The 25764-nt window shown below is 43.7% G+C and overlaps 1 protein-coding gene across 1 annotated transcript in view; it reads right to left on the minus strand.

Moving 5' to 3' along the window:
* The window catches only part of PAH (phenylalanine hydroxylase), a 36434-nt gene extending 12094 nt beyond the window's left edge, over positions 1-24340 (minus strand). Inside the window, exons 1-5 of the mRNA XM_059472509.1 lie at positions 24179-24340; positions 20112-20219; positions 9294-9477; positions 3839-3927; positions 1193-1260 (exon numbers count right to left, since the gene is read on the minus strand). Of these exons, the coding sequence (XP_059328492.1) occupies positions 1193-1260; positions 3839-3927; positions 9294-9477; positions 20112-20219; positions 24179-24220 (491 nt within the window). The 5' untranslated portion in view covers positions 24221-24340. The remainder of the gene's footprint in view (positions 1-1192; positions 1261-3838; positions 3928-9293; positions 9478-20111; positions 20220-24178) is intronic.
* Positions 24341-25764: the final 1424 nt, after the last annotated feature.

The following is a 25764-nucleotide window of genomic DNA, read 5'->3' on the forward strand; positions in this document are numbered from 1 at the left end:
CAACAAAAAACAGTGGGTTAATCTATCATGAGAGAAGGCAAGAAAAGCAAAGGCAAAGTAGGGGCAAACAGCACAAAGAAAGAGTACAGAACAGATGCAAAAGAAGGGATAGAGAAGAGGATTAAATTAATGTTAGGAAGAATACAAGGCAAGCAACCACTGGCCCATCTCACTGTGGCAGCTGTGTAGCACCTTCACAACTTAAGAACCCTTTCCTTTTCAGTGAAGCCTGATAACTTTGGTTGTGCCTCTCCTCCTGTCCACTTCTCTGTATCTTCTGTGGGACATCTAGGAATGGACATTAGATCTGCTCACATCTAGACACAAAAATCTTATCCAAATTTTCTGGCTATAAACTGGATTTCTGACTTTTTTCACCTGACATTTTGTACTTTCCATAAACCAATCCAATTTTGTCTCTCCTTTTGTGATTACATTCTTAGCTCTTTGGCTCAAGGGCTATCTTGCAAAGATATTAATTGCAAATTGTAGCCCAAAATTTACAATATATGTTAATTTTACTTTGCAAACAGTTTTTACCAGTCCCAGGAAGAATCAAGCCCAGTAGTACTGATCTACACACACAAGTGTCTCTGGAAACAGAATTTTTTCTCCTCCAGATCTGATCATTGAAAGCAATCAAATAAGCTCTAACTGAATTTATCATCTCTATTAATTTATTTTTCTTGGGAAATGAAAGCCTAAATTGCTGATTGCAGCTGGATTAGACATGATAAAAGTAGGGTAACAGACGCTGGATTAGCATCAGAACCATATGTTATTCATTATTTTAATAGTGTATGCAGATCCTGCTTTAATGTTAATGATAGGCACTCCTCCCCCAGCCCTGGTTTAATGGGGAATACCAGATTTATTCAATGCTCAGGCCTTTGTAGCAGCAACAGCCTGCTGCTCAATTAGACAACAAAGCTGGGAAAGAGGGGTGTTGTGGGGAGAGAAGGGAGATGATGTCTCTTCTAAACGTGTGCCTGGAACAATTTACCTTTGTTTGGCTGTGATTTGGGGATAAATGCGTGAACAGGAAGATTTAAACACGTGGCAGAGAAAAGCCAACAGCAGGAGGATGCTTGTGGAAAAGCAGGGGTAGGCAGCAGGGTGAGCAGCCTAGGAGAGGGCAGGAGATGAGGGCAGGAGATGAGGGCTTGGTCTGTCCCATGCCGTGGGTACTCACTGTCTGTAGTTGTAGGCGATATCCGCGAACTCCTTCCTCCGGGCCCGGTACACGGGATCTTTGAACCCCTGCAGAGAAACACTGATGCTCAGTCCATGCAAAATGGTCAGTAAAGGAAAAAGGTGAAGAGCCTTCCCATCAGTGAGCACCCACAGGCATGGCTGGTGCATCCCAGAAGGGCAGCAAGGTCAGTGGGTGTGACAGTGTTCACAGGGGTCTTGGGATGAGGGAAGAGACGAGGATCTGACTTCATGTTTCAGAAGGCTGATTTATTATTTTATGATATATATTATATCAAAACTATACTAAAAGAATAGAATAAAGGATTTCATCAGAAGGCTAGTTAAGAATATAAAAGGAAGAATTATAACCAAAGCTTGTGTCTCGGACACAGGGTCCGAGCCAGCTCACTGTGATTGGCCATTAATTAGAAACAACCACACGAGACCAATCACAGATTCACCTGTTGCATTCCACAGCAGCAGATAATCATTGCTTAAATTTTGTTCCTGAGGCCTCTCAGCTTCTCAGGAGAAAAAATCTTAAGGAAAGGATTTTTCAGAAAATGCCATGGCTACAGGTGGGAAAGCTGCCTCTGTTCTGCCAGGCTCCACTCAGCCAGGGCAGAGCTCCTTCCTGGGCTGCCTCCCTGCGCAGCAACAGTCTCTCACCACCCCTGCCCCACCATAAATCCTTTCTTTTTCTCATTTCCAGTTCCTATAAGATAGGGAAACGTTCCTTTACAGCAACAACAAGGTGCCCCTGGCAAGAGCATCCCAGAATTATCAGTACTTGGATAACCATGCCCTTCTGGTTTCCCTTGAAGCTTGTTGCTGTGCCTGGCACAGCCGAGCTGCTCTAGAGAACCAGAATCAAAACATATTAGAAACACATTCATCAACTCAATCGGACCTTTTAGGCATATTTTCAGCATGAACCACACTTAAAAGTGCTCATTTTCAAACTTCTGGAGGATCAGTAGCCACTTAGCAGGCCAAAACCCCCTATTTGTAGTACAAATTCAACCATTTGAAAGCAATTAATGACTACAAAGAATGTCTAATAGACCTTGTGGCTGGGAGCTTGACCTTTGCAGCTAATTAGCAATAAAACCAAGGATAAGAAATAAAACCTCTAAATCTTCATCTAGGATAACCCTTCTCCCACCCCAGTGTGCCTGCTGTTTGGACTAAAAGATCCTCAGGAGCAGGAGTGCCTTCACCACCTGGAGTGCAGAAACATCCTCCCTTCCAAGCTAGGATGCCCTTCTGCAGGGCAAACAGGAACAGCTCCCTGGGCACTGCAGCATAAATGCAGTGATCCAGAGATCCATAAATGCATCTCCTAGTGCTCAATGGCACAACTGGACTGAGGGGCCACAAAACACAGCCAAGTACAGGAGGCAGCTGAAGCAGAGTGTAAATTCACAAGTGTGAATCAAAAAGGGACAGCCAATGGCTAAAAAAATGCACTGTCCAAGGTTAACCTGTCAGGGAGGTCATTGTGATTAAATTCCACGCATCACTTTACTAAAAACACAGGCTCCTTTAATTTATCTTTTTCTGCACTCTATGGACTGTCATCTATTTACCCCAGCAGCTGGCTTGCTTTTTTTAAGGCACAAGTGCTCACTAACTAATTCTAGGAACTGAAGGAAAGACACTTCATTTCTTTTTATATATTTTTCTTTTCTTTTTTTTTTTTCTTGGTTCTTTTTTCAAATACAATCCTGGTCTATTCCCACATGACACACAAGGGGGCCATTGGCTCAGTGTACCTCCTTTCATCCTGCCTCTCATATGACCACAGTGAACATCATGAATCATTGTGCATGGTACATAACACGTCTTGAATTAAGCAATAGGTAGTGAATGACTAATCACCCCATCTCAATTAAACTAATAGCAGCAATTTTTGGTGCACTGCATGTAATTTATTTATAATCATCCTATCTCAATTAAACTAATAGCAGCAATTTCTGGTGCGCTGCATGGAACTCAGTGTGTTTTGACAAATGAAAGTAAGTTGTTGTTTGCTTGGAGAGGGAATAGAGGCAGAAAATATTCTTGTATCTGAACAAAACTGAAAAACCACAAAACATTTTTTTTATCAGCTAAGTCAATGAACAGAACTTTCTGATGCTACCATTTAAACCATAAACTTTTTGAACCAAGAACATTTTCTTTTGTCATGTCCATGTCACCTTAAAAGTACCATGTCAGATTTAGTATCCACGTAACAATACACTGAGCTAAATCATGTGTATGTAATCAAGAATCAAAAAAGTCTTTCTTTCTCTGTGCTATGCCATGTTACTTCTTTTCCTTGTTAGTGATACACAAAGTGAGCCTGGAATCACTACATCAGAGCCTCCTGGGAAGATTAGATGTGTCCTTGTGGTGGCCTTGTGCTCTGAAAACCACTACAACTTTTAAGATCTCATGGCATTTGCTCAATTATAGCAACCTTTGGTTTGATTTACTCCATAACGAGGGATTGGGCTGATTATAACCCTAGAAATGTGATAGTCTTCTTGTCCTGCACCAAGTGAAATTTAGTCTACTAGATCTGTATTAAAAAAGAGCAAACTTAAATGAGAGAAACATCAGTGCCATTAACTAGAGAAATTGCTAAAAAAATTCTTACAGGATGATCAGCATCCAATTCTGCTCCATAGCTTAGGATCTGGTTGGCAAACCTGTCCAGCTCCTGGATACTTCTTGGGAACCACGGTACTGCAAAAGAGAAAAGAAATAGAGACTGGTATCCTTTGTTACTTGATTTTTGGCCCCCTTCTGATATTTTCATCTTTTCATCATATATATAAGAAACATAGGCAAGGGGCTAAGTTCTTTCAGTCCTTTTGCCCATAATCAAAACAAGAACAAACCAAGCAAGTTGTCTTGAATTTGTGATTGTTTCACACTGTTGGGAGAATACAGAACATCAAGAGCATCTGAACCTTGGTGCAGAGCTGGCTTGTAATGTTCATGATTTTCTGTATATTACTTCTGGTGTCTTGGCTTATCAAAATGCAAAAAAAATTCACAATAAGTGAGAATCATCCCCTCCAAAGGAACCACAAGAAACTCCACAACAAGGATAAAGAATTTTTGTACTGTCTGAAACACTCTTTCTAAGATCTACTTGGTGGCACCACTTGTGCTAGGATTCTGAAACAAAGCAACAAATGGCATCCTAATACCTCAGACTAGCACTGTATCACTGCAGTCATTACAGAATTATGCATTAACTTGATTAACTTTCTTGGTCTGGTTCTCTATTGACTTGTAACTCATGTGCTATACCCACTGTCCCAGGCACAGCCATGTGAGAAGGGACCATGGTGAGCACACAGAGTGTAATGCACTTGTGACCCTCTCATTACAGGATATAAGGTGCAAGGCAATGAAGAATCACAGGGATTTCCAGATGTGATGTGTTGAGATAAAAAGGGTAAGTCAAGCTTCTCCATGGCAATTCAATACAGGGGACTGAGCAGGGGCAGCCTCTATCAGTAAAAAGTTTGCAATTCCTCGAGAGACTTTCTGGTGGAAAATGGGTGTTGCTTGCCCAGCCAGTGCTTGGCAAACAGCTGATTCCCCTCTGTGGCTCTCTGCTCAGCTGGGAGCTCTGCTGCCGGGCCATACCTCCCCATCTTATTTTGGGGGCTCTGCCAAGTGAACCTGATCCTGGGCCAGCAGCTGCTGAATGAGTTCCCTGCAGTGCCCTGGTGATGGGGCTCATCCCAGACCTCATGGACCACCTGCAGGATAAGAAGATCTCTGTCTCCAGGAGTATTCAGCTTTGTGCCGAGCCTCACAGCACAGAGGGCACTTGTAGCACACTGGGTTCCTGCGAGGCACCTGCACAGAGGTGCTGGAGCAGCAGCAGCTTTACAGGGCTCGATTTGGGGCCCCAGGCTGAGAGAGAGAGCCCACACCACAGATCCTGTCCCATCCAGCCTGGCTCCGTGCTGGCAGCCTGCACATTTGTTTGCTTGAGCATCCCGGGATGCAGGGACCCTTCCCTGCCCGGCAGAAGGGGGATTTGGTCCGCCCTTCTCCAGGATGCTCTCGCTTCCCTTGCCCTAAAATCCAGACCTGAGCGAGTCACTAGATGGCAGCAGCAGACCCGGGAAGGTCCCCAGATGGGTTTCTGCGCTGCTGGATGCATCGCTGGTTATCCTATTTGCTCCAGAAACACTCTCTCCCCTCGCTGCCAGAAAGTTTCCTGCACCCCAAACCCCTTCACTTAAACTAGTCACAGGGGAGAGTAGAAAAAGTGTGTTTGATTTATAGAGAATAGTCACTACTTACACTATGTCCTGCCCACTTTCCACCTGGGCTTGTCTCCTGGCTGTATCACCGACCCTTGTGTGATGGTGGGGAATCGCTTCACTGTTTTGTGCTTCGCACTCCCCACTACCAGCCTGGGGTGAGGCACACTGGTAAAGGTTTTATGTTAGGCACTGAGGAAAAAAGGCTGTCTGGCAGCCCCACAGCAAAGGATTCGTCTGTATTAGAGAGAAAACCACCCTTTTCAGGGATGCACCATGACCTGGAAGGTCCAAGCTGTGTAGAAAAATTGGTGGGGGCTGAATTCTGCACTGGATTTTGGCAGAGATGTCTGTAGGGCTTTGCTGGCCTGAATCAAAAAGGTCTCACTGGGCCAGGTTTGAACCATTGCTGACTTTCATTACTTTCATTAAATATCTTATTCTCAAGATTGCAGTAGTACTTGGTGCAGACTTCATTAAAGGCTCGAGGAAAAACTGACTCCAGGCTGATGTGGTGTCAGTCCTGGGTGTGGAGATGGGTGATTTGATTTTTCCCTTAATGGGAGAAGCAACTTATCTTCCTGGCACCAAGTCCTGATCCTGCCTACCCAAACACCAGCAGGGGATAAATGAGAGCAGCTCTGAGCTTGCAGAGCTGGATGGACATGGCAGGCTGAGGAAGGGAAATCCCAAGGAGACTTAGTGCTGCTTGCACCAGCCCAAGTTGTTGGGTTGGGTCCTGGAAAGTGCTGAGCTTTCTCAGCTCTCATGGAAACAAGAATCAAAGACTGAGCACAGTTCTGGGGCAAACACTGCACCAAGTCCATACAGCCTTCACACCAAGGGCCAGGGTGAAAAAAGGGGACTGGTGGGTCTTCTGCCTAAACGTGATGTGCCAGGACGTTGTCCCCAGCCCTCCCAGAAACTATTCAAAAGATGAAATCAAATTAGCCCCTGGCTGAATCTATCCCGTGTTCTGTTTGCAGCATCCTCCTGCAGCCAGACTCTGTGTCTGTCTGTCTGCACAGCCATTAATGAACTGCCAGGGCCAGCTCCTGCAACACTGGGCCTCTGTCAGGGTCTGAGGAGCCAACGTGGGCTGATCAGCAATAAATATTGATTTGTCTGTAAGTGGAACAGCAGCATGTATGGGATGGTGCTGGACACCCAAGTGGTGACCAAATTACTGTGGGGTCAAACGCTGAGCAGAATGCTAATGAGCCATTTAAATGAGAGGCAGCAGAGCAGGACTTCTGCAGAATCCTCCACTTGGACCATTGTGAGGAGGGTCAAAGACAGGTCTATGCAATTTATAGCAGTTCAAGGCCCAGGTTTAGCCCTTTTTTAAACACTCTCAAATGCTCTGGCTAGCCTCAGGGTCTGGCAAACAAGGGCCCTACAGATCCTCAGCTCCCAGCTTGTTTCAGAAATGCAATAAATTGTCTGCATTTCCCTAATGCTGCAACAGAATAATATTTAATTATTTTTATTCATGGGCTCCAAGTGGACTGCAGCTACCATCTTGTTCCCAAAAAGAGCCACTAGGAGATGCACTGTGTTTATACAACAAATCTTTCCACATACACAAAGAGCTTTTGGCTCAGCAGCTGCCAGCCCTTCTCATCTGAAGCTCCAAAGCTACATTTGGATTTAGAGCACTTTGCTGGCCTGCTCTCACCTAAAATTACACTGCTGATCCAAATCTGATATTTGTAACTATTGGAATGTGTCAATTAAATGTTGCATTAAGAAAAGATACTAAAAGCAGTTAAAGGAAAGGAAAGGAAAGGAAAGGAAAGGAAAGGAAAGGAAAGGAAAGGAAAGGAAAGGAAAGGAAAGGAAAGGAAAGGAAAGGAAAGGAAAGGAAAGGAAAGGAAAGGAAAGGAAAGGAAAGGAAAGGAAAGGAAAGGAAAGGAAAGGAAAGGAAAGGAAAGGAAAGGAAAGGAAAGGAAAGGAAAGGGGCCATTCACTTATCCCTTGCCCAATAAATCACATACACACCATGTTTAACATACATATAATATATGTATGTTAAACATACATATATTTATATGTTAATATACAGAAGGGACAGAATACAGAAATTTCCTCTGAGTGCCAACAAAACAGTGCCCCAAAAAAGGGACTGTGTTCTTTCCAGAGGAAACAGAAAACTATGGTTTTTCTTTCTCAAATCATGAGCAGGAGCAAAATGAATCCTTTGCAGGGAAGAAATGACAGCATCCTAGGCTGCAGCAAAAGAATCAGCCCCATGGGATCCCAGATTGCCTCTGGAAGAAAACCTTCCCAGCCTTTACCTGCCCAAGTGTGAGACAAGTGTGGCAACATCCCCATAAACCATCTGTCTGAGGCTGTGCTCCCTGGAGGCACAGCGCCCTTGTTCTGTGATTTGGGAATAAGATTTCACACAGGCACATCTGTGGACTGTGACCAGATTTGCCAGGAGGATTCATTTGAAAGACAAGCTGGCCCAAAAGGCACCACAAGGCCTGTTATTTGTTAATGCCATCCCTGATAAAGGACAGCATCTCACCACACTTCCTACAGCTCGGGCTGTTCCCATCTCTCTCTGCCCAGGATTTGCCACCCACAGTTCATCCCCTAAGCAGGGCTTGTTTGACCTTTCAAAATATGGCCCTTGGAGGATTTCAGTTTGACTGGATCCTTATTGCTCATGAGAGGAGTTGAAATTGAAAAAAAAATGAGAAAGGGCAAGAAGAAATATCAATCTTCCTCTGTCTCCCTGGCAATAAATTGTTCCCATTTTATAATATTTCTGAATTGCTGAAACTAACAAACACAAGTTATCCTCTCAGACAGAAGAGGATCAAATCCCTTTTTGAAGCTGACAGGATAATCTAGCTCAAAAACTCCTTTGATCAACACAGTAACATGCAGTGAAATCCTAATCCTACAGCTGACCACAGGAGTTTTGACTTCTGTGAGGTCAGAATTTCACATGCAAGACTTTCTGGATGATATTTAGAGCTGTATCTCTGTCTGACTCTGGCATACGCTACACACTCTGTCTATAAGTTTTTTATAGACCACTTTATTATTTCATAAACTTCTTTATTACTTTCTTCATACTAACTAGAGAAATGAATGTTAAGCCCTGGTAGATCCTGTAGCTTTCTTCTGGAAATAAAAAAAGCCCCCAAAAGTGAACCTCTTCGATCTGACATGATCATAAATCACCTAATCAACCTTTTGTCCCTTTGTCTATGAATGGAGAAAACTGACTCCAAAGAGAATCTGCCTTCTCCTTTTTCATCTTCAAATGTAATGTCATGGGTAGGACACAAAGGAAACGGTAAAAGGATTACCAGTACTGATCTCAAGAAGGTATTAATGTCCTTTCATGTTGTTCCTAGGAAGGAAGAGGAAGATCCAGGCCTAAAGTATTTAAAGTCTGAAATCCTATTAAAATCACATCTGTTATCTGAGGAGGCATTTAAGTCTGTCTCAGACTATCTGCTAGGCAGCCACCACTGCACCAAGCAGCCTCAACTCCAGCAAATCTCTGAGAATTAGGAGCAGGAGCAACTCAAAAAAATCTTTCCTTATTTCCCTCCAAAGGCAGAACTGCAATTCCCTGGGATTTCTTACAGTAAGGGAGAGTTAGTCCTGTTCCCACCAAAGTGGGTGGCAGAGCCTCCCTAGTTTCACAGGAGACTTAGAATCATGGCAAAAATTTACACTACAAAAATCCCAAATGAAAAAGTTAACAGTACAGGAAAAATAGAGACAGGAAAAATAAGTAATTTCAGTATGCGACATAAATAGTCCATGTCAGTGTTAACCTTGTCAGCACATCCTTACCAGTGTCCTTCTTCTTTGTTCGTGAGAGCTCATGGACTGTTGCTCCAATGTCAGTTCTCAAGGACTTGATGATCTTGTCCAGTGCTGGGACATTCTTGCCTTCCAAGTTAATGAAGAATTCATACTCATCTTTGTTGAGGCGGGAAGGTCGGGACTCAATGTGGGTCAAGTTTATTCCCTTTTCCTGTGAGAAAGAGAAATTTTGATCCTGCAGTTTTTGGGGGAAGGAATATGACATAAAGACTGGATAAATACATGTGTCATTTAACAAACCATACTGCACCATCCAAATAACTCAAAAGCAGCCACTGGACTTGAGGACTTTCACAACAGAGAGAGAAGCAGAAAGGAAGAATGAGAAATTTGTGGGATTCACCCTTGTACAGAGCTCCAGCACGAGGATTTGGCACTGCTGAAGGCTTAGAGAAAGGTGGAAGCAGGATACTGTCACAGGCATCTTTTAATGAAAAATCCTTTCCTTAGGATTTTTCCTCCTGAGAAGCTGAGAGGCCTCAGGAACAAAATGTAAACATTGATTATCTGCTGCTGTGGAATGCAACAGGTGCATCTGTGATTGGCCCATGTTGGATGTTTGTAATTAATGGCCAATCACAGCCAAGTTGGCTTAGACAGAGAGCCCGAGCCACAAACCTTTGTTATCATTCTTTCTTTTTCTATTCTTAGCTAGCCTTCTGACGGAATCCTTTCTTCTATTCTTTTAGTATAGTTTTAATGTAATATATATAATAAAATAATAAATCAAGTCTTCTGAAACATGGAGTCAGATCCTCGTCTCTTCCCTCATCCAAGAGCCCCTGTGAACACCGTCACGGGATACAGGCTGTAAGCAGGTTTTTTATTGCAAATGGCAACTGCAGTCCCTCAAGCACATAATGAGAGCTGGTCTGTGTTGACAGAGACATTTCCCCAGCACCAACACAGGAAGAAGGCATTCCACCTGTGGAGTGCCCTCTCATGGGAAACTGAATGCTGTCCTGATGAGCATCCTGAGAGAAGACTGGATGAGCAGGCAGCTGGGCACCCTGTGAGATCAGCTTCTGCCAAACCTCTGCTCAGTCACCTGCAAAGCCACCAGGGCTGTGAGCAGCTGTTGGGCAAAGATCCAAAGGGAAGCATGGATCTGCACTAAAAAAGGCAGCCCAGGTTTGTGCAAATAAAAAGATGGGTGTTTAAAATCACAGGATCACAGAGGTGGCGAGGCTGAATGGGGCTTCTGGAGACCAGCAAGTACAATGATCTGCTCAGGTTGCCTAAGCATTGCCCAGGGCTACGTCCGGTCAGGTTTGGAGACTCCTCAATTTCTCTGGGCAACTGCTCCCAAGTCTAGTCACCCTCACAGAGAAGGATTATTTTCTTTAGCACAGCAAATCAAGTTCTGTCTCACCAAATATCTTTGCTGACCATCAGCAGTGTCTCCTAGCTCTGAAGAAAGAGATCACTGGCAGCTGTAGCATTGATGACTATAGCCAGTGGAACCTGACCTCAGACATGCTGCCACGTTGATCTGTAAGCAACAAACAGCTAGAAATCCTATTTTTCCAACAAAAAGCAAACAAAAAGTCCAGGAAAACCAAAAATGTCTGGGGAAAAAAAACCCAGAAAGCCCAAAAGTCCAGGAACATCTACCCCTGTTAACTGAACTCAAATGTTGTCTTGAGCACTATAATTTGAATATGAAAATACTGCTTTCCTTCCTTTTCTTTTTTTTTTTTTTTTTGAGAAAATCTTTTAAACAGGTTTCCATGGACATTGATTCTGCCCCCTGACCATCTTGTCAGGCTCACACTGCTGCTGCAGACACAGCATGCCATGATGCCATGGCCAGGTCTGGGCTTCTGTCCCCTGGGAGGAATATACAAATCCCTGGAGGAAATCTGGGCCTGAGGATCACAGAATCATAGAACCATGACCCTCAGAAGAGTCTGAGGGGCTGTCACATGGCGATCAGCATCCCTGGAGAAACTTTTGGCTTTTGTCTTTTAAGCTGAAGAAGACTCCAAACTACATGGGGTGAAGTGCTGGCCCTGCTGGTGTCAATGTCAAACCCCCTGCTACACTGGGGTCAGGATTTCATCCAAAAAAATAACGCTGTTAGGATCTACTTTTGACCTAAAGGAAGAAAAATGGAAGATTTTTTAACTGTACATCCCTCTTTCTGAGCCTCTTTAGGGTTTTCTTTGCTCCTCTCAGCGCTTGCATAGTGCAGGAGGGCATCTGGCCATCAGCAGCAAAGGCCTGATTTATTCCTCCACAAAAGGCAGTTTATTCCTTGGTAGGAAACATATATGTCACTGCTCTGTTTCCTGAGCATTGCACACTACAGATGAACTCAAATTGTTTGGCTAGATACCAATACAATAAGTTGAAAAGGTCAAAAGCTCATTCACCAACTGCTGCTCTCAAGAGATGCCGTCCTCACAGGGCTGTCTGCCCAGGGAGAGAATGGCCAGCACTGTCCCTGGCCCTGGGGACAGTTTGTTTTAGGCCTCCAAAGCCCTGCTTCCCACACAGACTGCCCATTGTCCTGTCCCTGTGGTGAGGCACCGGGAGCTCCTGACAGAGAGCAGGCACAGGGAGCTGCTGTGCCTTGGCTGTGTCTCACCATCCTCATCCTAAAGGCTTTCTTCCTTATGCCTACTCTGGCATCTGCATATCTACATATCTGCACTCTTTTAGCTTAAAACCATCACCCCGTGCGCCATCACAAACAGCCTTGCAGAAAACTCTGTCCCGATCTGTCATGGACATCTTTTATGAAAAATCCTTTCCTTAGGATTTTTCCTCCTGAGATGCCTCAAGAACAAAGTGTAAACAATTATTATCTGCTGCTGTGGAATGCAACAGGTGCATCTGTGATTGGCCCATGTTGTTGTTTCTAATTAATGGCCAATCACAGTCAGCTGGCTTGGACAGAGAGCCTGAGCCACAAGCTTTTGTTATCATTCCTTCTTTTTTTATTCTTAGCTAGCCTTCTGATTAAATCCTCTCTTCTATTCTTTTAGTATAGTTTTAATATAATATATATCATAAAATAATAAATCAAGCCTTCAGAAACATGGAGTCAGATCCTCGTCTCTTCCCTCATCCTAAGACCCCTGTGAACACCGTCATACCCATTTTTCTTTCTTACAGGACCCCTCTGAGAACTGGAAGGCCACAAGAGGTTCACCCCAGCACCTTCTCTTTTCTGGGCTGAAGGCTCCTCAAACTGCATCTCTCTGGTTTTTGATCAGGTGACTTCTTCTGCTGTACCAGCTCTACAGTCAGATTCAGTGAGCAGTTGGACAGACAGCAATGCCCCCAAAATAAACAGAATTATGCAAGGATTGGGAATTAAGAGATAAGCTGCAGGGTGGGCATGAGACACACTTAAGGTAGCAGGAGTATCAATACTCCTCAAATATCACAACCTAAGACAGTGAGAAAAAGAGGGGAAAAAAGAAGATGGAGGAAGGAGCCCATGGAGAGAGTTACCTCCTTTCTTACACCTGAGAGAAGCAGAACCTTCCCACAGAGTGTCAAGCTGCTTTGCTGTTTATTTGAGGGGTATCTGCCACTCAGCAACGTCCAGAGCCAGCCTATTACCTCTTTCTGCTGAGGTTTCTGGACCTCACAACAGAGGCACTGAAGGGAGAACCCTCCTGGTGGCTGTTTATAGAGCAAGAATCCAGCAACATACATCCAACTCCCTGAATTGGCTCTCCTGGAGAATGTGTTCTCATGTGCTGTGCCTCACTACTAAGCCCTTGATTTCAAAATATTTACAGTGGCTCTGTTACTAGAGTTGCTTTATAAATCTCAATTTCATTCTAGTCCAACTACTCCATCTAGTGTTTAATCCTCATAGTTTCACATTGTTCATTTTTTGTATCCTTGATGTTGCCAGATATTGCTATTGCATCGAAGTTCTCCCAATAGATATGTTTTTTCTGGAGACAGATAGTTGCCTGAAAAAGGAGAATGGGTGCATTTTTTTTTTTTTGTTTAGTTGTACGTTTTAAGCAGTTTTCAATCTCTGCTTTTTAGTAGAGATTGACATCCTGACAATGTATGCCTTCACAAGTCAGCTAATAAAAGTTATTCCAGTTTTATGAGCTATTTTTTGTTGATGAAACCTCACTCCTAACCTAACACCTTTGGAAGATCTCAACTGTCACGTGTTTGTGGGTTCCCATCTTAGCTATTAACATGGATCTCCTCTGCCTTTCCTATTTTAGAGCCCAGATGAGTCCATGGAGTGAGATTAGATGTGTCTTTGCTGAGTTCACCCCACCATCTACTGCAGCTGCAAGGAACTTGGAGAGCAGGTTGGTACTTCTCCCCTTCTCTTCAGATTTATGACCCAGGGGAGAGGTTGAGTCCCTCCCCTATAAACACATCCTGTCATAAAACCATGTGCCTGCTGTATTTTTTTTTTCCTTAAACATTTCTTAAAACCCCCACTCTGAGGGGTGGAAAAACTCAGCTTTCATTATTTTAATATCCAAGCCAATGGTACCTCTATCACTGCCTATTAGAGAAGGAAGTCTCAAGACACATTCTCAGAGCTCAAAGATGAAGAATTTGGTTGAAATGGGTTAGAATTATTCTAACAGAGTTTGAAGGGGTAGAAACACAAATATCAATTTAAAACAGAGGCAATGGTGGATGCAGGGAGGAGATGTCCCTCCCTGCCTTACTCTCAGTGCTGGATCTCAGCCTTGGCTCCCTCTCAGAGTCTGTGAAGCAGCTCCAGCCCCTTGCCCAGGTTATTCCAGGTTTTCCATCCTAACTGAGCACCACCTATACTGCCCCACACCAGCAGGAGAAAACCAGACTGGTGTTGCACTACACCAGCAGTCTTGCTGAGGTCACTACCCAGAGAATTTAGTCCCACCCTCTGTTTAATGGCCTGGTCACTGGAAAAGGAAAGTTTTGTGCTCTTAGCTACACAGGGAAGCTTTCAGTATGGATGGATCCTTTCTGAAAATGTTATAGGTTACTACTTCCCATGACACTCACACATCCTTCTGTTCACTAATTACTAAATACTCCTATGTATGCTTCTAAAACTAAATACAGCTGTGAAATACAGCTGCAGCTTGTTTTCATGACTGTTGCCATTAATGAAGTTTGGCTTCATCAGGAGACCCCACATTGTTACCAGATGAAGAACTTTCAACAACACTATGGTGGCACTAATAAACACTAAGTGAGAATTTGGGTAAAATCTCCAAATCTCCCCAGAAAAGATTTTACTTGCATTTTGTGTTACCAAAAAAAAAAAAAAAAAAAAAAAAAAAGAGATGAAGTGTAGAAAGTGTAGAGGACTTAGGAAGTTACAGCAATGCTTTCAGCCATGGATTCCCAAAGCAAAGGCAAAGGCAGCCATCTGATTATGCTCTACTGTCCAAGGGAGGAAAAGCATCTCAGAGCAGGTCCCTGCCAACAAAGAGTGCCAGAGGGCAGCTGGCCCTGGAGCAGCTCCTGGTGTCCATCACTCTGTTCCATCCCTGAAATTTGGCACAAGGCTTGCAGCAGAATCTGGCTGCAAAACACGTGGAGCAGGAAAACCAAAAATGTGACAGCGTGTGGCATTGCACAAGCACCTGTGAAGAGAGCACTCCTCTCTTTAAACCCTTGGTGATCAATCAGATCCACAAGTCCTGCTCTTGTGGACACAGGAAGAGGAGGGATAAGACCAAGGATGTGTGTGGAAACCCAGGGCACTGGGAATATTTCTCTGTCTGCTCTGGGGTGCCCTGACCCCCAGGGGAGCACTGACTTTGACCCTCATTCATGGAGAAAGTTTCCTACACTTCAAGATAGACTGGAATCCACAGAAGTGTGAAATAGATTATAGAGAGTAGTGTAGGTGTATCACTGGGTGAGAAATTTATGTTTTGGGATTTTTGGTATGCCAAGATGGAAGGCACAGGGTGTCATCCTGGGTTTCTTCTTCATGCTTCTTCTCCCTTCTTCTCCATGGGTTTGGGTGGCATTTTGTAATTGGGCAGAAAAGTCCACATTGCAGATCTGTGGGATCAGTTATTGGGTTAAAAGGGAAAATAATCTAGGTGTGAGTTCTTCATTGGATAGTTTAGTCTTAAAAGTCCTTGTAACAAGAGATTGTGAATCATTTTGTGCCTTCGAAAGAAAAGCTGCCCAACTCACAGTAGTGAGACTGTTTTACTGATAAGAAATAATAAACAGCTGAGTCTTAACATGAAATACCATCCCAAATGCCTTCAATCCAGACGCAAAGAAACCCACAACTGGGACCCCCACAGATGTGGATGTGGAGCAGTGTAATGAAATGATCACTGCTGTGCATATGTACAGCATAATGAAAAAGCAATCTTGTGGTAGAGGCAAGCCAGCTCACCTATCAGTGCAGACACTCCCAGCACCCCCCCTGGCCAAAGTGATTTTCTTCCCCTGATTTGGAAACAACCCCAACCACCTCAGAGCCAGGGCCTTCCCAGGGCACACAGAGATTACAGTCACGTAGGGCTTTGTGTGAAATGAAGTTCCTAAACAGAAACAGAGCAGAGTTGCCCCTGCTGGCTCTGAAAGTGGCAGGTCTCATTTAGCACAGCTTGTTACTCCCATCCCATCCTCCTATGGAACAGTAACTCACCCCCACGGGACAGTAACTTACACTGGGAGCGGGAGTGCTTGGTGCAAATCAATTTCTCTTTTGTTGCTTTTGAGCTAGATCCCTACCCACTGGTAGCTGCACCTTGCACTGAATCCTGCTCTGTGTCTGAGAAGGTCCCATCATTGAGGAGAAGATAGAAGGCTCCTCTCTCAAAATGGGTTGAGCAAACTTGTGATGTATTCCAACGTTTGCCTCTTAAAACAGCTGACAATCTACTACTTGTAAATCCAGCAGGAAAAGAACTTCAGAGAGGACTAGTGCATTCACAAATTCATGTGGGGAATCTGCAATTGAAACTGAAGGCAATTCTTTTTGTATATGGAAATTCTTATTTCTGATATTTTTAATGATTAATTTACAGAGAAGGCAATCTTTGAGGGGGAACAATGTGGGTTTTTCTTCACTTTTTTTTTTTCAGAATAAACTTTGTTGTCTAAAAAAGCTTCCTCAATTTCAATAGGTTTTTATCACTACAGAGAAACAAATATTTCTACCAAGTGTAACACTTAGGTCAACCCAAAGTGCTCAGTTTTGCTTTTTCAGTTTTGAAAAAGCAAAACCTGGAAGATTTCTCTTTTTTTTTGGCCTCAACTTATACCCTGAACATTTTTGATGTGAATCAAAAGAGAAACACAATTTCATCATGACTGTTCAGTCTTCCTGATTTTAAGCATGATACTTTACTCGTGTGTGTTGTTCTGTTTCAGATGAAGGTAATTATTCAAGTTTTGCTGCCTAGCTGTCATCTTCTACAGCACAAATGAACAGCACAGGGCTACACCAAGGAGTACCTCAGTGTACAGCAGATCCCATTAAAATTAAGTCGGTGTAAAGACCCTGCTGGTGGATTTGTGCTGTCCCCACAGCCACCCTCAAGCCTGCAATGAGGGCAGAGGTGACAAAGGGGCTTTTCAAGTGCAAAGCAATTGGGTTTGACAAGCAAAAAGTGAATGTCTGCCACATCCCCAACATGCAAACAGAGCAGCTAGTGTGGAGGCAAAGTGGATTCAGCTTTAGCAATCTGCTTATTGCTGAGCATGGCTGAGCTGCTACCACTTCCCAGTGTGAATCTGGCCCTGCAGACACACGTCTCCACAGGACAGGTGAGGAAGGGGCTGCAGGGGCTGCGCTGCCAGCTGTGGCAGGGCTCTATGCTGTGCCAGTCCGGGAGGAACGGATTCATGCAGTCAGGCAAGGGTTTGCAAACCAGAGAGAAGAGACAAGAGCCAGCGATCAGAAAAGATTAGAACTCTGCTGAGGTCAGGTGTTTAGATGGGTCTTGCTGAGCAAACATAAGAAAAAAGCAAAAAGAAGCAAGTCTATTTTGGACCTAAAGCCAGCAGACAAAAAGAGCTGAGTTCATTGAGAAGATTCCTCATGAAAAACCCTTCCAGCTACATAGAAAAAACAAGAGTTGTCACTGTAAGCACATACTTGTGTGCAACTGGGACCTGAACAGAAAACTAGAGTTTGGGTCTTTGAGCAAAAAAAGCTCCCAAATTTAAGCATGCAGTACTCTGCCAACTGCATGAGCAACCCTGAGGGATGTTTGAGTAGGACAAACATTACTTTTTCCACAAAAACACATTTAAATTCTCTTAAACTTGGGGTCTCAGTTAGAGGACATAATTCTGTGCCATGAGCCTTCCCATGTCCATTCGGAAACCTCCTCTACAGAAAGACATCCTGCGTGCTGATGGCTCCTCAAGATTTCTCCTTTCTTTAGGTATCCCCTCAGTTCCCTATGACTCAGCCTAGATCTTGCTTCTCTGGGAGAGAGGGCAAATTTTCAAAGTCCTTAATATTTACAGCTCATTCAACCCTCCTCCTCCTCTCCCTTCCATGTTCCACATTAGTTTCACAGACTGTCTAGAAAAGAGGCAAAATCCTCAAAGCCAGTGCTGGAGGCACTGTCCCATATCCACTCCCAAACCCGAGCTGGGAGGAGGGGGTTGAGCTGTGTCCTCTGCCTGCATTCCCATGCAGGAGTGCCCAGAGAGGTGCCAGCAGCCTGGGCACCCCCACCCCAGCAAGGAGCAGAAGGTTCAGACATGAAACATCAGCACCAGCAGCTGCACAAGGTGTGGACCCCCTCCATGGGGTGAACAATTGCAGCTCCACATCTGCTCCTGGAAACAGCCTGATCCTATTTGCGGCTTTGTCAGTTTTCTCTTTTCCTACTGCATGAGGCAATGACAGCTGGAGCAGCCACCCTCACATCTCCTCTTGTGAGGCCCCTGTGAGACAAACCCACCACATTTCCACAGGCCAGCAGCAAGCTGGTGACACAAACCAGGGGACAAGGCTGGGCGTCTCCCTGCCCAGGGAGCCCACCCACAGAGAGTCTGAGCTAGCTCCAGTAGCTGCTCTCAGCTAATGCTGTTAGGCAGTGAAGGAGAGCAAGACAAAAACATTCCCTCAAGTTCTTCCTGTTTGTTTCCGCTCTTTACCTGCCTATCACCACTTTCCCTGTCTGGGCTGTGATGTCAGGGAGCACAAAGTCTGTTTCTCTGAGGCACCACAGCTATGGCCAGGATGGAAAAGGGGGAAAGTTCTCTCAGCTGTGCATGTGTGTAAAACTTACACCTCTGTGCAGTTCTTGGAGTGGAGTTACAACAGCCCAAGGGCTGCTCTGGTTTACACCAGGAATTAATGAACAGCCCTGAGGAGCTGTGCTCATACCATTAAATCCCATCCATCCATCCATCCATCCATCCATCCATCCATCCATCCATCCATCCATCCATCCATCCATCGCCAAATGTAAAACTGATACAAGAGCACCTATGCAAGGTCTCTTATCAAGCCTTGGTTCTTGAGGAGCTGAGATTTAGCACAGAAAGAATTGGCTTTGTTGGGTGGAAAACCAATGAGCTCCAACCTCTCAGGTGCAGTCAGGGCCACTGGGAAAAGTGACTCTCTTAGTCTAGTTTAGGTATCTGCTTTGGGGCAAGAAAAGTCACATCCAAGAAATGGTTGCTTCTCTCTTTCCTATACTAGCTCCTCTACAAACTTTTCTCTAGAGCTGACAGCAATTTATTTAGTAGACATCAATGCATTTAATAAGAGAATATCAACAGTCTCATTAATTCATTTACACACACGCACATCACTGACATACGGACATTTTGCAGGATTTTACTAGTCAATTCACAGATTTAGACTTGTTCTCCTGCTGTTGGTGAATTTCCTTTTATCTTAATGAATCAAATATGTCCTAAAACTCATTATTATTTTTCTTTTGTAGCCATAACACACAACCTCTCATTTCCTAGTAAATTCAATTTACAAATGGAAAATATGCAGGCCACAACTTCTTAGAGTGTTCTAAAAAAATTGCTGTTTTCAGGCACAACTATTACATTAAAAAAAAAGAAAAAAAAAAGCCACAGAACCAATATAAAAGTGTATTTGCTTGGGAGCACAGAGTACACAGCTGTGTGTTGCAACACAACCATCCTGAACCGCAAGGATTTCGTGCTTTTCAAACAACATTCATGACATCTGGGAAATATTTCTGCAAGAATAAATAAGCACACAATGTCCTGAAAGGTAAATGGCTCCTTGTTTCCCCAAAAATTTTCCAGATCACCCAGCCTAAGTTACTGAGTCCCTTTGGTGTGAAAAAAAGTGCTGTCATTTTTATGCTGTTCTGTAGGCACCCTCTACCCACTCTGTAGAAGTACTGCAGGTGGGAGATGGTAAAATCTTTGATATAAGATTTTTTGGGTGGGCAAGAGCTAAAAGCTGCCCCCAGCAGAAACACCTCATGCAATGTGCATTGTGAGTCACATGGCTCACATGCAAATTATATTTGCCTTACAAGTTGTAAGGCAAATTATTTGGTTATAAGCCAATCTTAGGTCACAGCCCAAGTCACTCTTACCTTTTACTAAGCAGTTATGATTAAATATTTCCCCTTTAAGTGGAAAAAATGCATTTATCCCACCCTCATGTGGGGTAGCGGTTTTAATTTACTACTTTAATTTTTAAGCCACTTCTCCCCCAAGACTTAAAGGGATTTTAAGCCCAGAAAAGAAACAGAGGCTGCTTTCCCCTGCAATAGCAATGAAATACAATCACAAACACAACCTACAAGACCCTGAGAAAGTGTGGCTGCAATACAAAATTGTAAAGACCTGAAGGAAAATATTTACCTCGAACGTGCGCAGGACTTTAGCTAATGCCCCAACTTCTTCTTTCAGAGAGAAAATCAAAGAAATCACACCATTTTTACTGGGGGAGTCTTCAATGTAGCTAGATTCCTGAAAGGAAAGAAAAAAATACACAACAAAAATTACTACCATTCACCCTAGGAGTCAGTTTTGCCTTTCTCCATATCCCTTTTGCACAGCACCAGTGATACAAAGGTATAAAACAGCTCTGGGGCTGCTCTGATTTCTGATGGCACAGACACAAATCCCTTCTCTCAAACTAGAACCCTTATGAGAGCAAGCTAGTCAAAAAGGACATGAAAATAAACCTAATACCAAACCTCACCCCTCAGGGATGACTGGAAACATTTCTGCACTTTGGTTTCAGCTCCAGTCCAGCAAAGTCTTTCCCTCAGGCTTCCTTTTCCTCAGCACTCAGGGTTAAGCAGAGAAATGTGGATGAGCTCTGTGCAGAGATGCAGACCATGGTCTGTGTTTCCCTTCAGTTCTGCTTGTACCTTCCAGGTATCCCCAGGAGAGAGGTGGTATCCACAGGAAGGATATGGAAGGTGATTTTGAAACAAAATACCAACATCAATCAAATAAAAGAAAAATAAAAAAGAAAAACGTTGGAGCAAACTTTTAGATCTTCCCTAAATCCCATAATGAGTAAAGACTCAGGGCAAGATGTGTTTTCTTTTATGTTTGTTCCCTTTCTCTCATTGATTTTCTGCTCTGCAAATTCCAAAAGGCAATTTTCTGTACTCTCAAAAAGTTTATTTTCATTATTTTCACAGTTCTCATGACTAGAATGTCTTTGCATGTCTCTACATGTGTTTCTTTTCACAAAAGCCCTGTTAAGAAGGGAAGAGCTATTTCACCACTTCTGAAAGAGGAAACTGAGCCCTGGAGTGGAGGCAGGTCTTGAAAGCTGGGTACTTGGCATGGCAGGTAAATGCCTGCTGACATTTCAATCACTCAATTTTTCTGATATCAGAGTAAATTTCATGTACAACCATCACAAACTTTTGGAGACCGCATTAATGTCTTATTTGCATGTTTATTTCATTTTTTCTAACATCTACTGGACTTGGACAAATTGTCTGTGGTTGTTATTTCAAAGATCACACCACACATCTGCAACACAGAAGGCTAAAGAGCTGGGCTAAAGCTTGATTCAAGGTACCCATTCAAATATTCTTTATAAAGATCTGTCCTTTTGGGCAGAGCTTGCTCTTATTATGGTTATTGCTCAATTGAACATATAAATCAGAGTAAAAAGAGTTCCAGTTCCCAAATATTGTCCTCAGCAAAGATAGCTTTTGTAGAAGACAAATTAGCAATCAAAGCCAGCTGCCCTGAAGCCATGAAGCTCTTGGTGGGCCTACATTTCCTGAGGCAGAGCTGTGAAGAGCTGCCTTCTTTTGTAAAGTAAATAATTGCTGATTCTCCAAGCCATCTCCAAGGCTGCTGCTAACAGACTGGCCACACATTTTTCTATCTGGCTTTGTTTCCAGAGCCTGCAAAGGTTTTCCAAACATCTTCCAGCTTTATGAGGGACCTCTAGTGCAAACTGCAGGAGAAGTGCTGCACCAGAAGGGAGATTGCCACCTGTTCAGCTGTGACACTTCCTGCAGCATCTCTGTGTCTCCTGAGTCCCCAGGCAGCCAGGAGCCAGCCCAGCTCCTACATGGGGAACACCAAGAGGAACAGCAGCTGGAAGTGATGTGTCAGCTGGCTAATGAAACCCATTTACACCTCCAGCAACCACAGGGGAAAACAATGACAGGAGTCTGGCAAAAGACAAAACAAATGTCTGTAGTACTGAAATTTTATGGTAGTGTGACCAAAACTGTCATCTCAAATAGTGCCCATGCATTGCCTTTTCCTTCTGTTCTCACCCACCACAGCCAAAACTGATCTCAAGGACAGAACTGGCTCCACCATTGTCTGTCCAATGGATCGAGACTGGTTTCGTTGCAGACAGTGAAAGCTTCTGGTTTTCACTGTCTGCAATGAAACTGCTCTAAAAGACATCAGTTATATATTTAAAATATTCTTGCCAAGTCATGCTGTGAGAACCAACTTATATGACAGATTGACTTGAATGTGTGTGACAAATAAAGAACTCATAATTTGCATACTTGCAGGGGATATAATGCAAAGTTGAAGTCCTGCAAGGCAATCCTGATGATAATAATTTATCTCTTTGTACAATGAGATTAGACAAAAAATTCTTAAAAAAACCTTTCCAAACTCATTGGTCACTAGCTTTGATTTAAGATCAGCTGCTTTCAATGTGTCCTCAGTAATTTTCCCACTCTAGTAAGTTGATTTATATTGCAGTAGGGAGTAGGCACTGATGCTCTAAGCAGCCTCATACTTGCCTAACTTCTTGCACATCTGCATTTGCACTCAGCTCCCTGGAAGGTCTTTTAACAAGGATCAGCTCATGCCTGAGCCTGTCACAGAGGTGACACCTTTAATTGCAAAGGGAGAGAAGACTAAAATGATTGTTTTCCTGGTACCCAGTTCTTATCAGGGTATATGGAGCCTGCATCAATACACACTGTAGATAATAAACCTCAACACTGCACTGGAGGTGATAGCAGCAAAAACAGAGGCACTCACATTATTGTTGAGATTTTTGTAGTACTTATGCATAGCTTTAACTGTTCAGTTTTTCCATTCTCATTTTGGACTTTAACTACTTGTCCCTCAACATACATGGGGGAATTGCAGCTTTGGGGTAGTCCTACAGTTTTGTTACTATTGTGATTATGATTCAGACTCAAAGAAACAATTTTATTGTGTTGCAATATTGTCTCTGTGATATGTATATGTGATTTATAATGTGCATAAATTCGGCTCTAATTTTCTTCCAGCTCTGGTTTTTTTCTAGGAAATAACATGAGAACCAGTTGAAGAGCATGAGCAACCATCCCTGGACCTTAGACAATCACAAACCTGCATTTTTAGTTAGCCACATTGCACATAGATTGGTATTGCCATTCTGACACTGTTGGCAGCATTGGGGGTCAATGAGACATTTAGCTAAAGCCCTTCAGAGTGAATTCCAGCAGTGGTAGAGCCAGAGAAAGTTTTTCTTGCAATTTCAGGGATATAAAACTTTCACCTCACTGCTGTAAAGTTCAAATTTACTAGATATGCAAAATGGGGGGGGGGGGAGGGGTGGAAGGGAAAATATTTCAAATTAAAATATTTCCAAGTTACTTGTGAAAATGGAATAAGTTTCCAAGTCAAATTTGTTAAGGCATTTAAATGCTCATGATGGCACTCATCATTGGAACCAAGCAATTACACAACTTGGATAAGCAGCAAGGTGAGACTCTAGAGAAATACTGTGAGAGTTCAGCCTCAGCATACAAAGAAGTAGGAATAGAGGCTTCCTTGGCATCTCTGCTCTTATAAGAAATAGAAGCCCTTTTTTGCACATCTGATGCAGCTTGTCTCTGGCTTCAGCAGCATTGCATAGGAAAGATAAGAGCAGAATTTTGTCCTAATAATTAACCATGCTGGCCTCAGGTTACATCACTTGCCCCTGCAGTAACATCAGTGCCTGTATTGAAAAGGCATGAACTTCAGGTCCTTCCTGTATTTCCCAAAGCAAAGAGTTCAGTCAGTCAGTCAGTAAACATTAAAAAAGAAGACAAGATAGCCCCAAATTTAACAAAAAGTTACACCAGAAGAGCACATAATTTCATCTGTTTTCCTTTAACCAAAGAAGACAGCTTTTTTTCATCACACATATTTAAGACCTCCAATTAGCTTCTGGTCTTTTCTGATTCTTTGTCTTTTTGCCACGTACACAAGGATACTGTTGCAATGTTTGTATTCTCACTGTGTTTTTGTGAGCACAATTAACAGCAGACAAATACAGAGCTGCCAAAATTGCTCAGGTACTGCCAAGCATCAGGACAGGCCACCTGGATTCTTCTCCTCTGGGGTCACACTGCCTCTCAGAGAGGGAAGGACAAGCATAGGAGTGCAGGAGTGAGGCAGGACACCCCTCACCTCTGAAAAAAGCAGGCACAGACCCCATTACTTACCTGGAAAGCGTCACCATTCATTTTGCAGTGCTGTGAGTCCATGTTGCAAAGGCAGCAATGCCCACACAGGGAGGGCCCTCCACTGGAACAGGTGAAGCCTTCTGACTTAGTGCAGTGGGCAGAGATTTGTGCAAAGGTATTTAAAGTGTAGCAGGCAAGGCAAAGCCATTCCCTTCCCCAGCTCCCTCCCCTGCACAGCATGCCAAGGGGGCGTTCTCCCTGCACGCCCACCCCACCCACCGCTGGCACACCAAGCAGCCGCTGCCGCTCTCCAGCAGATTGCTTCTGGCTGCACCCAACGTGGAGCAGCAGCATGCTCTGAATTAGCAGCCTTCCTCCTCCTGATCAACATCAGCTGCTTTCAGTTTTTTTCAAGTCAACACATGGTTTTCAGCTCAGCCTCCAGCCCGTTCCTTCCCACTGCAGCTGTGTGTTCAGCCTCAGGTGGGTTTCACCTTGGGGTCACTCCCCTTGGACAGATATCAGACATTCTCCAGGATTGCTCTTTGGATGGCAAACGTCAGACACAGAAGGCTCTGGACAGATATCAGACGTTCTCCAGGATTGCTCTTTGGATGGCAAACGTCAGGCACAGAAGGCTCTGGACAGATATCAGACATTCTCCAGGATGTGTTCTTTGGATGGCAAACGTCAGGCACGGACGGCTCTGGCAAGGCACAGCAGCTGAGGGATTTATCCTTTAGTAGGACCTCTGGGGCTGCTTCCAAAGATCTCAGAGAGCAGGAAACACCACTCTGCTCACCAGAAACCAGAGAGAGACACCCAGTCCAGGGGAAACATGAGACAGGAGTTAGCAGCATGAACCTCACACTGGGATATGAGCCTGAGCATGGGGAAAGAGAGGAAGGTAAAGGAAGAGAAGGAGCAGGAAAGAGTAGGTCAGAGCTCCAGGGCAGGAAGATGTAGAAAACTACACATGATGTACGTGTGCTTGTATGTGGTGTCAGCCATGGAAAGCACAAGGGGAACAGGGTGGGACACATAAATCAGGAAAGGTTAGTAAAGTACTGATATGAAAAAGCCCAGATTTGGCTTAATAAGAGTCACTAAGGGGGTAAAGGAGATTGGAAATCTGTATCGCAATATCAGAGGGCAAGTGAAAAAATGAAGGAGTTTGACAAGTATCTATCTTGCTATTTGGGAAAATAGCAAGTCTTTACTTTGGGAAGTCTTACAAAGACAAACTGTGCCAGGGCAGGTAATCTTGCTATATTTTCATGATGAAGACAAATTCTCTTTAAAGTTATTTTGTCCTTGAAGGAAGCTCTACTATGCATAGCTGTGCAAACTCATATTGATGAACACTAGAAAAGACTTACTGTAAATTTTTCATACCTACAAAACCCAGCAGCCTTAGAGTGGGGAAACTGAGTGGAACCATTTCCATAGTTCTTACTGTGGAGTCAGAATCCATCCCACTGAAATTATCAATTATATAACATGCATCTGAAGTGACTCTGTGCTTTGGGTGCAAATACATATATACCTTTTTCACAAGAGCTGCTTCTTTGTGCATCCTGAAACTGCCTGTAGAGTAGGAAGTTATTTCTGATGTGATCAGCAAG

The sequence above is a fragment of the Ammospiza nelsoni genome, chromosome 5, assembly GCF_027579445.1.
Source record: "Ammospiza nelsoni isolate bAmmNel1 chromosome 5, bAmmNel1.pri, whole genome shotgun sequence".
Lineage (NCBI taxonomy): Eukaryota > Metazoa > Chordata > Aves > Passeriformes > Passerellidae > Ammospiza > Ammospiza nelsoni.